Source organism: Salvelinus fontinalis, chromosome 1, assembly GCF_029448725.1.
Source record: "Salvelinus fontinalis isolate EN_2023a chromosome 1, ASM2944872v1, whole genome shotgun sequence".
NCBI classification, from domain to species: Eukaryota; Metazoa; Chordata; class Actinopteri; order Salmoniformes; family Salmonidae; genus Salvelinus; species Salvelinus fontinalis.
In genome coordinates this window covers 46,761,382-46,776,268 of record NC_074665.1, presented here as the reverse complement: position 1 = coordinate 46,776,268, position 14,887 = coordinate 46,761,382, and the positions used below count along the sequence as shown (strand labels likewise).

General features: G+C 47.9%; 1 protein-coding gene across 2 annotated transcripts in view; it reads right to left on the bottom strand.

The window, feature by feature from the left end:
* Positions 1–1,885: 1,885 nt before the first annotated feature.
* capn15 (calpain 15) overlaps positions 1,886–14,887 on the bottom strand; it is a 73,680-nt gene continuing 60,678 nt past the window's right edge. For both annotated transcript variants that reach the window (XM_055923870.1, XM_055923860.1), the window contains exons 3-12: positions 14,438–14,646; positions 11,686–11,869; positions 11,024–11,247; positions 8,586–8,711; positions 8,223–8,375; positions 6,542–6,703; positions 6,174–6,406; positions 5,092–5,255; positions 3,998–4,176; positions 1,886–2,969 (exon numbers count right to left, since the gene is read on the bottom strand). In XM_055923870.1, coding sequence (XP_055779845.1) covers positions 2,792–2,969; positions 3,998–4,176; positions 5,092–5,255; positions 6,174–6,406; positions 6,542–6,703; positions 8,223–8,375; positions 8,586–8,711; positions 11,024–11,247; positions 11,686–11,869; positions 14,438–14,646 — 1,812 coding nt within the window. In that variant the 3' untranslated portion in view covers positions 1,886–2,791. The remainder of the gene's footprint in view (positions 2,970–3,997; positions 4,177–5,091; positions 5,256–6,173; positions 6,407–6,541; positions 6,704–8,222; positions 8,376–8,585; positions 8,712–11,023; positions 11,248–11,685; positions 11,870–14,437; positions 14,647–14,887) is intronic.

Sequence of the window (14,887 nt, the reverse complement as noted above, 5' to 3'; positions counted from 1 at the left end):
CATATGTGTGACATCATTGTCAGCTCAAGGTCTTTCTTCCATTATTTTGGGGGGACACTACAGTACATTCGAACACATGCAAAGGAAGGTGAATGTATTTCTGCAAATCAATACATCCAAATAGCCTAAACAAATCATCCTTCGAGTGCACCCCCAAACTTAATTTCTCCCAAGTTTTCCCAATTAATTTTATTACATAAAATAAAGATTTCTAGTTCTGTCTTAACTTAGACCTAGGTTACATCTTAAGTTCTTCCACTTAACTCCCAAGAAATCTCCCAAACCTCGGCGAACTAAGATGGTATCGTGTTTAAGGATTTTCTCCTCTGACGGGAGATGGAGCGAGTGAATTGTTTCAGCTTAAAATGAGGGATTTGTGTTGTCTTGGTGAAGTCTGGTTATTGTCAACCAGGCTAGAAGTCTGATGGTCATGTTTTACGCCAGAGCCATCAGTTGTGACATCACTCACATCCCTCACTGCTCCCTGTGCATCCTGGGAAATATGACAGTGCTCCAAGATTGCTGGAGAAGGAAGAAAACGCTACATTCTGCCCTCACATCTACATTTCTCAGGTGCCTCTTCAGTGTATGTGTGTGTGTGTGTGTGCATGTGTGTGTAAGAGAGCAATTGTGTGTCTGCGTTTGTGTGTGTGTGTGTGTGCGTGTCTGTGTCCAATAAAATCTCTCATTCGTTATTAAAAAGCAGAATTTGTTCCCTAATGTGCTTTTGGGCCGTTTCAAAATCCTGTTCATTCGGGCAAGCAATGAAAAACGTCTTGAATGGAAATGACCGTTTCTTATTGGACAAGTCCAGGTAGTCCCTCCCCGTTTCAGTCCATTTTCTTCCATCTGGTGAATAATGAATACGACAGGTCTACAACATCAAATGAACTGTAAACCAAACTCACTATCCAAACAATCATGGCTTCCTCAAGTATTCCCTTACTTAGAAGTCTCCACTTCAAGGAGACGACAGACCAACAATTCAGGTAGACCTACAATGGAGACTTTGAATACGCCAACAATCCATTGACCTCCACTGTTGTATTTTCCCCCAACAGGACTTCAACCAGCTTTGTATAGCTGAAGAGTTGATGCTGATGCTGGAGCGAGACTTGATATACCAAATGTGAGCAGACAGGCTTGACTTAATGTGCAGTCAATCAACCTCAGGGAGACAGAGCAGGGGGAAAAAAAGAAGATCTCTTGCCTCCTTCGGCATTGATCGCTGAACTGAGGGGAGAAAGTAAGAGGAAGACAGAGAGAGAAAATAGAGGGCAAGAGGTTACATTTCCTCTTTCTCGACACCCAGATAATATTGACCAGATATGCTGGAAGAGACAACTGTGTTTCAAAAAAAAAGAAAAAAAAAAAGAAAATGGCTGATGACGACACCGATCTGGACCGCATGGATAACGAACGACAGCAAGTCGAGTCAAAACAGCGAGGTGCGGCAACTTGAAGATTCCAGCTATGCTATTTGTCCCGTACGGTACAGCTGTCTATGACACACATTGATTTGACATTATCTTCGAAACAGAGTCAGAGTCCAGCGTATATTTGAGGTGGATAGGCTTTGACTTGCGTTGGAGAAATAATAACACAGCATTTCAACGGCAGAGAAACAGGGGAGGGCTTGGACAGTTGACCGACAGAAAGACAGCGGAGACGGGTGGAGAGACGGGTGGAGAGACGGGTGAAGAGACGGGTGTAGAGACGGTAACCTAGACGACTTCTGAAACGATTCAAGCACCGTACAAAATACAGACCAAAGAAAGACAATAAAACTTCTTAAAAAATGTAAATGACTGTGGTAAAATCGCTAGTCGGGTTTGGCTCACATAGTACCATGGTGTAGAGTATTGTACCCCCCCCCCCCCCCCCCCCCCCCTTCCCAATCCTGTTGATAGTTGACAGCTCCAAAGGTGCAGGGTACAGGTGGCAGGACAGGGGGCTTGGGGGAGAGAGCACCTAACCCTCCCCCTCCATCCCCATCCCAAACTAAACCTCACACAGCAGCGCCTATTGGGAGTGAGGCTTTGAGGAGGGGAAGCTGATCCTAGACCAGCTCAAGGCAACTTCTACCTCGAGTATGGTGGGGTGGGTCCATAGACCAAGAACAGTGAGGTCGGGTCAGCGTGGTTGATTGGCTCTGTGGGGAAACAGCCACCAGGTGGCTCAGCAGTTACAGCACTCCACCCTGGCCTCTGAATGACCTTTAGCCTTTGGGATGTGGGGTCAACAGTCAGTGTTCCTGGGCGTTTCGTTGACATCTGTTGGGGGTTAGAGAAAGAACGGGCGCTGGTCTGTTCTGGTCAGGGTGTCTGTCTGGGTAATATCCCTGGTCCACAGACAGACAAACAGTACAGTGTCGTAGTTGACGAGGCTAGGTCTAGAATCCTTCCTGGTTGGTTGGAGGGTCTCAGGCTCAGGACCCCTCTAGAAACACTGACGTCACCTGGGAGGGCTCCCTCATCTCCCATCTCATCCAACATGGCACATCCACCCACTCTCCTCCTTCCCAACTGGATCCAGGTGGTTTGGCAGGATCGAGTCCCCATCATTCATGGATTGAGGAGGAAGAAGAGGAAGAGGAAGAAAACCTCCAGTACTCATCCAGTCATCCTTCCCACGGATGTCTCCACAATCAACCCCCTCCCTCTATCCATATGTGTTTCCTCCAGCGTCACACAGCCCCCCGCTTTCCGCACAAATGTGTTCACGTACGCGTGTGTCAACGTGAGAATCATCAGCTTGTGTGTGTGTGTGTGTGCGTGAAGGGGGGCCGTGGTCATAGGGGCCGCGGCCGGTGCAGGCCGTCGATGTCGGGGGTGAGCTGGGGGCTGTGCGTGGCCTTGGTGGGGGTCCAGTCCCCTAGGGAGGCCTGGGCGGCCTTACGGTGGGCCAGCCGGTGGGTGATGGAAAAGCCTGCGTTGCCCTCGAGCTGGGATAGCACCACCAGCACCTGCCTGCAGGGGGAGAAAAAGTCAGAAAACACAGTCAGGAAACATGGTCCCGCATTCATGCAACACTGTCCCCAGCAGAACGATGTGGTACACACACCGAGTGCACAAAACATTAAGGACACATGCTCTTTCCACGACTGACCAGGTGAATCCAGGTGAAAGCTATGGTCCCTTACTGATGTCACTTGTTAAATTCCCTTCCATCAGTGTAGATGAAGGGGAGGAGACAGGTTAAAGAGGGATTTTCCAGTCTTGTGACATTTGAGACATGGATTGTGTGTGTGCGTCATTCAGAGGGTGACTGGGCAAGACAAAAGATTGAAGTGCCTTTGAACGGGGTATGGTGGTAGGCGCACCGGTTTGTGTAAAGAACTGCACCGCTGCTGTTTAAAACAAAAAACGCCCAACCGTTTCCCGTGTGTATCAATACTAGTCCACCACCCAAAGGACAACCAGCCAACTTGACACAGCTGTGGGAAGCATTGGCGTCAACATGAACCGGTATCCCTGTGGAACGCTTTCGATACCTTGTAGTCCGTGCACCCGACGAATTGAGACTGTTCTGAGGGCAAAAGGGGATGCAACTCAACATTAGGAAGGTGTTCCTAATGTTTTATACACTCAGTGTCGATCAGGGAAAGGGCAACGTTGATCAGGGCGGGGGCCACAATAAATCTGAACTCGTCATGAAAGGCCGCAGCCCTGGGTACCCACATCCATATCATTTAAGAAACATGTTTTATAGTTAATGTTGTGCAATTCTACACATTATGCCATAGGGTGGAGAGGAATGTTTGCAGGTTTTAATAGAATTGTATATAACAATGAAGTATAAGACTGCAAGTAAACACCTAAAATAAGACAGTCTTCAACAGTGGTATACAGGCCTATATACAAATTAAATGTCCTCTAGTTTCTTGTATTTCTATTTAGTACACTTTCTCCTCCATGCACCTGGTAGCCAGTTACGGTGTGTGAGTGCACTTTCTAAAGAGGCCATGAAAAACAATGTACTGTGTGGTGTGCAGTACCTGTGCAGAGGCGGTACACTGTCGATGGTCTTAAGGCTGCCGCGGGTGGACACCACGTTGAAGCTGTCCGTACAGTCACATGACACGTGGAGGTAGTACTTGGGGTGGCGGTTCTCCACCACCACGATCAGCCCCGCCCAGCCGTGGGTCAGGTAGTAGCACGTCATGCCCTCGCGACCCTACATACACAGATAAAGAGGCAGACAGACAGACAGACAGACCAGTAAGGCCAGCAGGCTAGTCTTTTTATTTGATTTTTTTATGCTTTATTGGTATGTAACTGTTATGAAAGTTGTTTTGTCAATTTTGTTTCGTATTTAAACGCCACTTTAAACGTGTACATGACACTGCAACAAAATTCCCCCATGAGGACAGTAAAGTCAATAAGTAAGTAAGTAACACACAGACAGCCTGTTACTACATCATAATATATACCTAATATGACAGGGTTACACAATAGTTCAACGAACCAGTCTCTAGGAATATACCCCCCCGTGGGTGCTACTTTTGAGAAACGCTCCACATATAGCAGGAAGTGTAACCCATGTTTTTACTCCAGCAGCGGAGCATTCACGCTGCCTCGGCCGTTTCCAAAGGTGTTGGGTCACCTTCGGTGGCTCGTAGGTTCAGAGTTGGGAAAACTGAATCATTCAACAGAGCATCAGCTTACATTTCGTAGCCCCGCCGTCCCCCTTAAATACCTGGAAACATGACAGACCCTTTCAGACAGGCGCAAGTGTGTGAATGTGGAACGGATACTAGATTTGTGCATCCAATTCACATTCACCCGCCTTGTTTGGTGTGTGTCTGTGAGAGTGTGTGTGTGTGTGTGTGTGTGTGTGTGTGTGTGTGTGTGTGCCAGTCTCCACTGTCCACTGTGTGTGTGGGACGTAAACAAACTCCAACACACAGTCTTTTGTTCTAGGTTAAGGATGAAAAACTGTTGGTTCTTTGGGAGTGTGTGTGTGAGAGTGTGTGTGTGTGTGTGCGGCTCACCCCTCTCCCTGGTTGCCGATCAGGAGGACTGCAATGTGTGTGTCTCTGAGTGTGTGTGTGTGTCTCTCATTGTGAGTGTGTGTGTCCATGCCCCTCACCTCGTGTCTCTCCCCCTTGTTCTCGGTCAGTAGGATGATGGCGTCGGCCAGCGTGGTAGCGGTAGCCTCCACCTGCTCCACCATCACCTGACGGGAGCTGTAGATGGCCAGGATGTGCCCTGGGAAGTCCTGGTTGGGACGCCGTGCACTGGTGGGGCTCGCCACTAAGAGAAGACAAGACTCCATTTTATTCCCACTGTGTTTGGTCGCCGTAATAAAACCCCGATGAAGGCTAAGGGCCAAAACGTTGGTTTAATAAAGAAGTAATAAAGAAGTGGTTAGGGTCAACCTCCACTGCCCTCCAAGTTGCTGAATTTACTCTTCTCTTCCATTTTGTTGTTTGTTCCCTCATTTGAAAGACAAGGTTCAATCCACAAGCTGGCAGGGGGATATTCCAGAAAGTTCCAAATCCCTACAGAGGGATATTCCAGAAAGTTCCAAATCCCTACAGAGGGATATTCCAGAAAGTTCCAAATCCCTACAGAGGGATATTCCAGAAAGTTCCAAATCCCTACAGAGGGATATTCCAGAAAGTCATCAAAGCGGCAAAGTCGGCTTGGTTGGATGCCGTCTCTCCCTGCTAGAGCGGCTCCTCTCCTTCCTCTAACGCTTTATCAGCCTCGGTTAATAAAGTAGCTTAAAAAACAGACTTTTCTCCTGTTTCCCTCACTCTGATCGGACCGAGCCCGGATCCCACCAGGTCTCGACGGAACAGTTGTCCTCGGGTCTGTTCGGAGCGGGTCTCTATATTTAAAAACGGTATTTATGCATACCGGGTCCGGTTGGGAAAGCCCCAGGTCCATTTCGGAACGGGTCCAACTTTTTGGACCCATGGAGACCGCTACCATGTGAGTCTATTATAGATGATTCAGCCCATAGGCACATTCTGCTTATTAAATGCTTTACCGGCTGCTCACACACACATTCAAACGCAGCTGACACGTTCACACTATGAGCTGACACATGCATACCATGAAATGTGTCAGTTTTGTTTGGGCGGTACTCATCTACCATCCATTCATGCCAATCTGTAGAGGGATATACTGTATATATACTGTGTGGGTGTGTGTGTGTGTGTGTACCTGGTGTGGGCGGCCCCACTCCGCTGACGTTCATCTGCCAGTGGTTAAAGGCGCAGCACACCACGGCGTACTCGCCCGGCTCCAACATCACGTCGCAGCCCACAAACTTCTTGACGGCCCGCTTGCTGTGGGCCATCAGCCTGCCCAAGGTCAGCTTGTTGCCACTGCCAAACGATGCTCTGAACACCATGATACACAGGTCCAAAAGGTGGCCGTCTGCCGTGTCCGACCGCCTAGGAGGAGGAGGGGAATAGAGATTCAGCAGTTTAAAAAGTTGGATTGTTTATTTACACGGTCTATATGATTCTTTTTCATTCCAACAGGTGGCTGTTGAGCGCGCGAGAGAGAGAAAGAAAGACAGAAAGTACCTGCTGCCCTCCTGGAAGAGGGCGAACTCCAGCGCGGTCCTCTCCAGCATGGTCAGAGCGGTAACTGTAACAGGACCACAGGCTCTACTGGGGAAATAGCCCTGTAACCGCACCTCCTGCCAGTCTGAATGGATCTTACAGATGTCCACCGAGTCAAAGTACCTGTGGAAAGACAAAAAAATACACAGACAGAGTTAGAGTCGCTGTCTGTGTAACAGTCGGTTCCATCCTGACCGGGATGTGATCTTACAGCCTGATGTACAATAACACTCGACGCTCAGAGCCAATTGTGATGTCACTGATAACCACTAGCCGCTTCACTACCCAGCCAGTTTCACCACCGCTTCAACTGCGCAGACACAAAAGGCAAAGAAAAGCTGCCCAGAAAATAAACATACAATATCTGTTCTACGAATGTCGATACATCACGTGCTGACACCATTAAATGAAATCTGTAAAGATTGTCAATTTTGCTGTTCTGGGCCAACAATAAAACCATAGTCCCTTGACAGGGTTAATAGCAGTGCGTGATTTCCAAAAAATAGCAGTGTGGTGCACCACAAGGAGTTGTGTTAGGCCCAACTAGAAATCCAAGCTGTGATGCGCCTCTGCAGCATCTGTTGACATCAGCCCACAAACGCGTACGCACAAACAGTCACGCACACGGCTGCTGCATGCCATGACTCCCTTCCTACACGGTAACTTTACGTGAAGGCTATACTGTATCAAAAGAGCACATAGATGCATGCACACGCGCACACCCTCACGGCAGTACTCCAATAAGCCCCATCTTTGATCAGGACAAAGTCTTGTGGAAGACAGCTCCTTCATTTGACTTCTTAAGGCATGAGTTATCTTGACATCCTTTTCCTCTCCCTCTCTTACAAGTTGATGCTTTCCTGATAACTTTGACCAAAACCCAAGTCTGAAGACCACCCTCTGACCTGACATTCCAGTCGTTCATACGCACACGCATTTCAAATGTATTTATACAGATCAAAGCCAACACTTTTACCTACCCCCCCCCCCCCCCCCCCCCCATTTTGGCTTGCTAATAAAAATGGCTCTGCTTCAAAGCGACCGCCCCCAGAGACCCAACCAGTGACTGACTCACCCTCTTTCCTCTCAGTCTGTTTTTCACCGTTTTATCACCCCCCCCCCCCCCCACCCTTCTGCTTTGTCATCTGTCTGCTCCCCTCTTTTGTCTTCCCAAAAGAAGAGAGGGGGATAAGAGGAAGGAGATGGAAGACCTAAAAAAAAAGATCTGAAGCCAGAGTGAAGGACTACTGTGGTGTTCGTAGTTCTTCTACTAGGCTACACTTGTTAAAACGCTGTGATGACTTCACATCATGTATTTGTTTGTCAAGCACCCTTTACTAGGGATGGGCATTTGAAATGATTTCACAATATGATTTTTTTCAGCTGTACGGACACTCGAAATACAGTGTTCTGGCCTGTATGGACATTGTTTGCAATATTCAAGTGTGTTTACTTCTGTGCAGCACGAGCAGGGAGCAAACATGATGCTGCCCAGACTCCCAGTGCAGACAAAGTCGAGCAGGCCCAGTGCTATAACAGACATACCTAAAGTAATAAAAATTCTGTTCTAGGCTCGAAAAAGTACAGACGTTTCGGTATACCGGGCAACACTAACAGACAGACACATTGAGACGGGACCTACTTGATGAAGTCTCCATATTCTATCCAGAAGACACCCTCGCTGCTGCCGTGGGCCATGAGCTCATGGCGGAGGTGTTGCGGCCAATCAGGCCACTCGTCTGACCAGCTGCCGTTCCACGAGAAGCGACCCCACGGGTTCCTCAACCGCAGTAGTCTGAGCGGCAGAGAGAGAGAGAGAAAAACAACACAATTGGGACTGAAAAACTGAAGGACACTTATCAGGGTTCGGGAATAAAGGACACAATGACAGGAATCTGAAAAAGAGACATGGCCCTTCTCACCAATAACTTAAAGCCCCACCCCTTTATCATTTGTAACCAATTAGCCAAACCCGGCTCCCACTAGTAACCCAATCGGCTCTCACCTGTAGCCCTGTACGTCCCGTACGTCCAGGATAGAGTAGGCGTGGCGAGGGCGGAGGCCCAACGACTCGTAGGTCACATCATCCACCTTCATGTTCCCTCCTCCGCAAGACGCCCCCATTAGAAACCTACCCACCACACACAGAACATAGACAGAGAAGCCTTCAGACTGCCGTGCAGCAATATCAGTCCACAGAGAGAAGCACGAGATTGAACTTCACACAACTTTCTTGAGCACTGGTCACCAACCGGTCGTTCTCCAAGGCATTCCTAGTTGATCGCCAAACATTTCTGTACGATAAAGCCTTGTGTTCTTTTTTTGTGTGTTCTTTTTTGTCTGTTGGCGGTTAGGGTAGGCGACCTGTTGCCATTTTGAACCATTTCATGTGTCTGAAGGTACAAACTCTGCCTTCCCGGCGGGCCCAGAGAGCAAATCAAGTGCACTACAGGCCTACCGCTGGCCAATCGGATGGCTCTGATGACCGCGTTTGCAGTAACGTAGCAGGCATAAAAGCAAAGCTGATACTGTGAGATATCGAAACGTTTAAAACCATGACTCGAGACTCAACGAATAGAGCAAAGAGATGCTGTTTTCAACACTTTGTATTCAACACTTTTATAAGCCATAAAATGCTCGTTCTAACTATTTCCACTCGGCGCTGCAACAAGCACTGCAGCAGTAATGAATTAGTAGGAATGTGTACTGTATCTATAGGCTTGCATTGTTGTTATTATTAGTGGCTTGGGTCTTTTTTAATATTCAGGAATATTGAACTTTCTCTGTTCATAGGAGTAACAACATGAATTTGTGCAGGAGGCAGAAGTAATGCGGTGCGACTCGAGTTTCGCCATCAGCTAGGAGACAGTGTCCCTTTTCAGCCAGTGTCAGTGGAGGAAAGGGAGAGATTGTTGAGAGGCGGACCCTCAGTCTGCTGCTCTCTCCCTCCGCTGAGACTGACCATGAGATGCAGGTACCATCATCCCAGTAACATAAAATAAATAGCCAATGATTTAAGCTGTGCTTCGCAAGTAATACAACAGCAGATCTATTACAGGTGCGATCATGGAGCGTACCCCAAAAAATTATGTAAATGGCCCAAACAATTCTAGCAAAGGCAATATACAGCCTATACCTTACTGCACAAACCTCATTGCTACAGTACTGTTATTAATTGGTTAATGTTGCAAAGGCTTACATTTTTTAAGTCATGTATTTTTTTTATTTATCTGAGCAGTAGATCTCGGCTTGCATTTTGACTCAAAGTGATCTTGACTCAGAAAAGATTGGTGACCACAGTTCTCGAGTTTCCCCAGTGAACACTGTCAACGTTTCCCTTTACTGTGGCAATTGTGATCGAATCAACGCAATATTAGCCACTTACAACGCAACATACCGAAACAAAACGAAGTAGGCAAGGGATTTTGTTGGGAGGCAGAACGCATCGCAGTAGGATTCCACTGCATTGACACGCACTACTCAGCACGTACTCTACACAGACCGGTGTGGAATGAACAATCAGAGCTGCAGTAGGCTTATATGCAAATAGTCCATTGCCTTATATGGATCTGTGCCATTTACTTTGAACTGGACCGTGTTTACAGCTGTGGTCGTAAGTAGATACGCTTGTTTTGAGATTAAAGCGACAGCTGCATGTAACCGCGTGTACACATTTTGTTCATATCCTTTGCTAGTTAGGGAGTCATTGATCATTTGTAGTCAGCAATAGGGGAGTGATTGCTTCCTACAAGAGCACACAACGTGTACATTTCTAGACATCTTTGAAAAGCAAGTCAGGTAATGGGCTTTTTTCTGTCTTAAAGGGACAGTGTTGTATTTTGAGACAGGCTTGAATAAGCTAAGTAGCCAGTAGGCAGCGGGAAGCATAATTTGTCTGATTCTCTGTAATAATGGTAAGGGAATAATACTGCATTATATTTTGTAAAGTGGTTTCTTGCACCAAACAACACAACAACGTGTCTGAAGGACATGTGGATAATCAGGTTCTTGTCAAGCCCTGCATATTGTTTTTCAAAAGTCTCAAGTGTTCACAGTAAACGTGCGCTGGAAGTTGCACAGAATTTTTGCGCTCAGCAGACCTGAAGTTTGCTCAGTGTCTAGGAAAAATTAGAGGGAACATTAATCACGTGTCACCTTAAAACTCTTGGGGGCGGTTGCCAAAACAGATCCAGATATAAGCCTACTCATTGGACTAAAAAGCATTCTCCATTGAACATGCTTGTTAGTCAAGGAGTAGACGTAATCAGGGTCCATTCAATAGGCCTCTTCATGACTTCTCAAATGAATGGACTTGTTCTTGACCTAGACTCTCGAGTAACTACTTCACACCTCGTGCCATCTGTGCACATCATGATACATATACACAGCGTGAGCAACTCCCCCCCCCCCCCCCGAAAGACAAATATCCTCTATCCCCCTTACCCGGCCTCTTTGGAGCTGAGCATCTTGGCCCAGATGAGGTCCGTGTCGATGGGCTCCTCGCGGGGGTTGGTGGAGCTGACCTGCAGCATCAGGGAGTCACACGGAGCCCCCGTCAGCGTGGCCAAGCCCTCGATGGCGCGCCCCGCCTGCAGGGCAAAGTAGGAGCCATGGAGCTTGGCCAGGGCCTTCTCTATTAGGGCAACCCAGAGCTGCTTACGCTGAGCCTGGCGAGGGAGAGAGAGGAAGGAGGATGGAGGAAGGGAGGAAGGAGAGAGAAGAAAAGAGGGATCGTGAAAGGCAGAGGGGGATAGAGGTGGTGAAGTAGGAAGGACGGAGAAAGGTAGTGAAGGGGATAGAGGGAAGTGTATGATGGAGAAAGGGAGGGAGAGAACAGTAGGAAAGGGGAGCGAGACACAGAGAGAGAGAGAACAAGAGAGAGGGAGAGAGAAGGAAGAATGGAGAGAGAGAGAGAGAGAGAGAGAGAGAGAGAGAGAGAGAGAGAGAGAGAGAGAGAGAGAGAGAGAGAGAGCGAGCGAGGAGGTAAAATTAATGAGCAGTGAATGAACCTTGCAACGCAATGAACATACAGGGAAGACAACGTTCAGAGTTCACAGAAGCAGTGAAGGACCACGCGTGAGTGCATGTGGTGTCCCAGCCCGTACCTGGGAGAAGAGCAGGTATCCGTGCTCATCGCAGGGAAGCATGTCGTCCACCAGCACGGTGATCCAGGTACCGTCCTTACAAAGCCTGACCTGGTAGGCCCCCTCCTGGCAGATCCCCCTGGTGATCATCACCCTCTCCACCAGCTCCGGACGCTCCGCCAGCACCGCCAACGCACTCAGGAACCTACAGGGGGCAGCAACGAGATAGTCAGTCAGCAAGTCGGGCAGGCATAGCGTCAAAAACCCGACCCTGGGCAACACAGTGACTAGGGTCTGGTTTCAACTATGGACTCTTTTGGCACTGCCTACGTCGATAAGGGGAGAGAAAAAAACAGTATTCTGGGGACTATCCCAACAAATCACAATGCAGACATGCCAGAACTCCACGATTCAAAACCAAGGTTTACAGGCACAACCTTTGCAGTGGTTTTAGTTCAGGCAGTTGATACAAACTAGCCACTTGCGAAATGCACTCATTAAAAATAACTTCTGTTTTCTACCATCTTGCGAGCTACGATTTGGGATCTTATTCAAGAGGATAAAGTAATCACATAGTTCCTCTATGCCAAGAGTCCATCATTGAAACCAGATCCTAGTCACTGTGTTTCCGATAGACGAAGGCAGGCAGACAAGAAGGTTATACGTATAGAAGTTAGTATAAAAGTCAGACAATATAACTTATTCTTCACATTTATGACCAGATTCAGGATTGTGTGGGTTCTTCGTTATTTCCTACTTTTCACAGTAGGGCCGAAATGCCTCCCTGAACATGTGAACTTTCATATGCAAGCATTTTGCCAAAACCCCCGCAATAACATCTGCTGAACACATGTATGTGACCAATAAAATTGGATTTGATTTTGAATTGATTTGATGCCTTAATGACCAACTTGAACGGGATCCGTAAATATGAATAAAAACTTTTTTTTATTTTTTTTTATGACGACCCGAGTTTAGCCAAGGCAAAAAAAAAATCACTTAGCTATGGTGGGAGAAAGGCAGGACCCATGATTGGCAAGGATAATGGAGGGATAAAGGAGACTACCTTCTGGAGCACAATGCCATGCTCACCCGGCCGGTTACAGGCAAATTCTTAAAAGAGAAGGGTGAGGCTTAAGACGGTGTGAGCGATTCTGAGTAGGGCGTAAACAAAGAAGAGGTCTCTATAGAAGTGCAAAGAACATTCAAGGTATTTCCCTCCTACGTGTCTCCAAAGTGGGATAACACGTTTAAGCACATTTCAAAGCAGCATAACTTCCCCATGTTTCCTCCCAACTGCAGCGTATGATACGCCATTTTGTAGCTCTGCTTCTGCCCCGTTCTCAATTGACGGGTCGACTTGCCACCAAACTAAACCCCTAAAAGAGCAAGGCGGAAGAAGCCAGACGTAGGAGGAGAACATTGAGAGGAAGCAGACTAGAGTGAGGTTATGGAACGCGGGAGATCTTTCCTGCTAATCTCCCCTTCCTAGAGCTGAGCCCCTTCGTTTGAGGCTTTACCCAGCAAGCACTCCCTGTGTGTGTGTGTGTGTGTCTGTGTGAGCACGTGTACATGTGACCTCGAAGCGAGAGAATCGGTCTCAAGAGGGGCCTTCTGCATTATATTTTTTCCATATCATCTCAACGAGACATTTTTCAATGGCAACTCCATCTCCCCGTCTGCTCCGGGTTACAGTGCTAGACAAGCGTGGCCGATCTGGCCATTCAAACCCGTGCAAATCCAATCAATGCAAATCAGATTTAAAAAAAGAAGAAGAAGCGAATCAAAATCCAATTACTTTGAGCGTAGCGACGAGAACGCTGGACTATGACGGGTCGCGTTTCGAGCCTCTCCGGCCGCTCAAGCGTGGGTTGATGTGACGGTATGCGATTTGACATGTGGTTGCCTGGCTGGGGATGTGTAACATGGACTGTAAATGTGACTAGGGGTGTGATTCAGAATGGGAATTGGGTTACTTCCTGTAGTGTGAGCGAGAGAGAGTGGAGGGGGTGCCTGGGGAGGGTTATTTTTGATAAGCGGCTGTGTATGTGTGTGTGTGTGAGTATTTGAGAGTAAAAAGCGTATGAGAATGAGTGTGTGTGTGTGTGAGAGAGATGATGAGTGAATAAGAGTGTGTGTGTGTGTTTGTAGGAGTGACTACACAGGCCCCAAGGACACCCAAAACAAGGGCGTGGAGATAAACCCTATGTGTCCAGACCTACATTCCTCTGAATAATCCTACAGTCAGGTGCTGTATCAGTACATCTGGCTGCCTCACCCCTCCTCTCTCTCTCTCCCCAGCTCTTTCTATCTATTTATTTATCTCTCCCTCGCTCGCTCTCCCCCCCTTTTCCACTCGCACCCTCCCTCTTCCTCCTCCCTCTCTCTTTAGCACCCCCCCACACTCTCTCCCTCCCTTTTTCTATTTCTCTCTGCTTTAGACCCAGGGAGTACATCTATATTCATTTTTTCAGTGATAAACTACACGGACCACCAGTGTGTTTGTTTATTCTCTCCCACTGACCTTCAAGACGAGCGATGAGAGATCACCTCTCACATGCAGAGTGGAGTTGGTTTATTCATTCAGAAACACCTTAGTAAACAGACCAGGGAGGGCAGAGACAAACACTGTTTCTAACAAGCACAGCAGGCACACCGAACACGCAGGCCACGTGTATACACGTCGACACACAATCATGCACACACACTGTTTGAGGAAGGTACCCGCACACTCACACACACTACGACGCCGCACACAGTGAACACAACTCACCAACAGTTTCCCAGCAGGCCTTGCAGGATGTCCGAGGGCCGAGGGGTGCGGAAGACAGACCATTTGACGCCCCGGTCCTTAAAGTTGTTGCAGTTGATCTCGTGAGGGCGCAGCCACTTTTTGATTCGCTGCTGGACGCTGTCGCCCTCGGGGAAGCCCACGGATTGGGGGCTGGGAGGGAAGCTGTCGTCCACAAAGTTCACCACGTTCTAAAATGACAGAGAGATATAAACCATGACCCTTAACCTCCAGAAGAGACGGAGGTTACACAACAGTCCAGCTGAGAAACCACACACAGATCAGTAGAGTCTGATGATGTAAGTCAGTGGCCTGGGTACAAGCGTGAGTCATTTGCTTGGAGATTAGAAAGGCTGAACAAGTGCATTATCATACTGGCATCGAGACTCGTCAAAACAAGACTAAGTCACCACACAGAGAAACATGTACTGT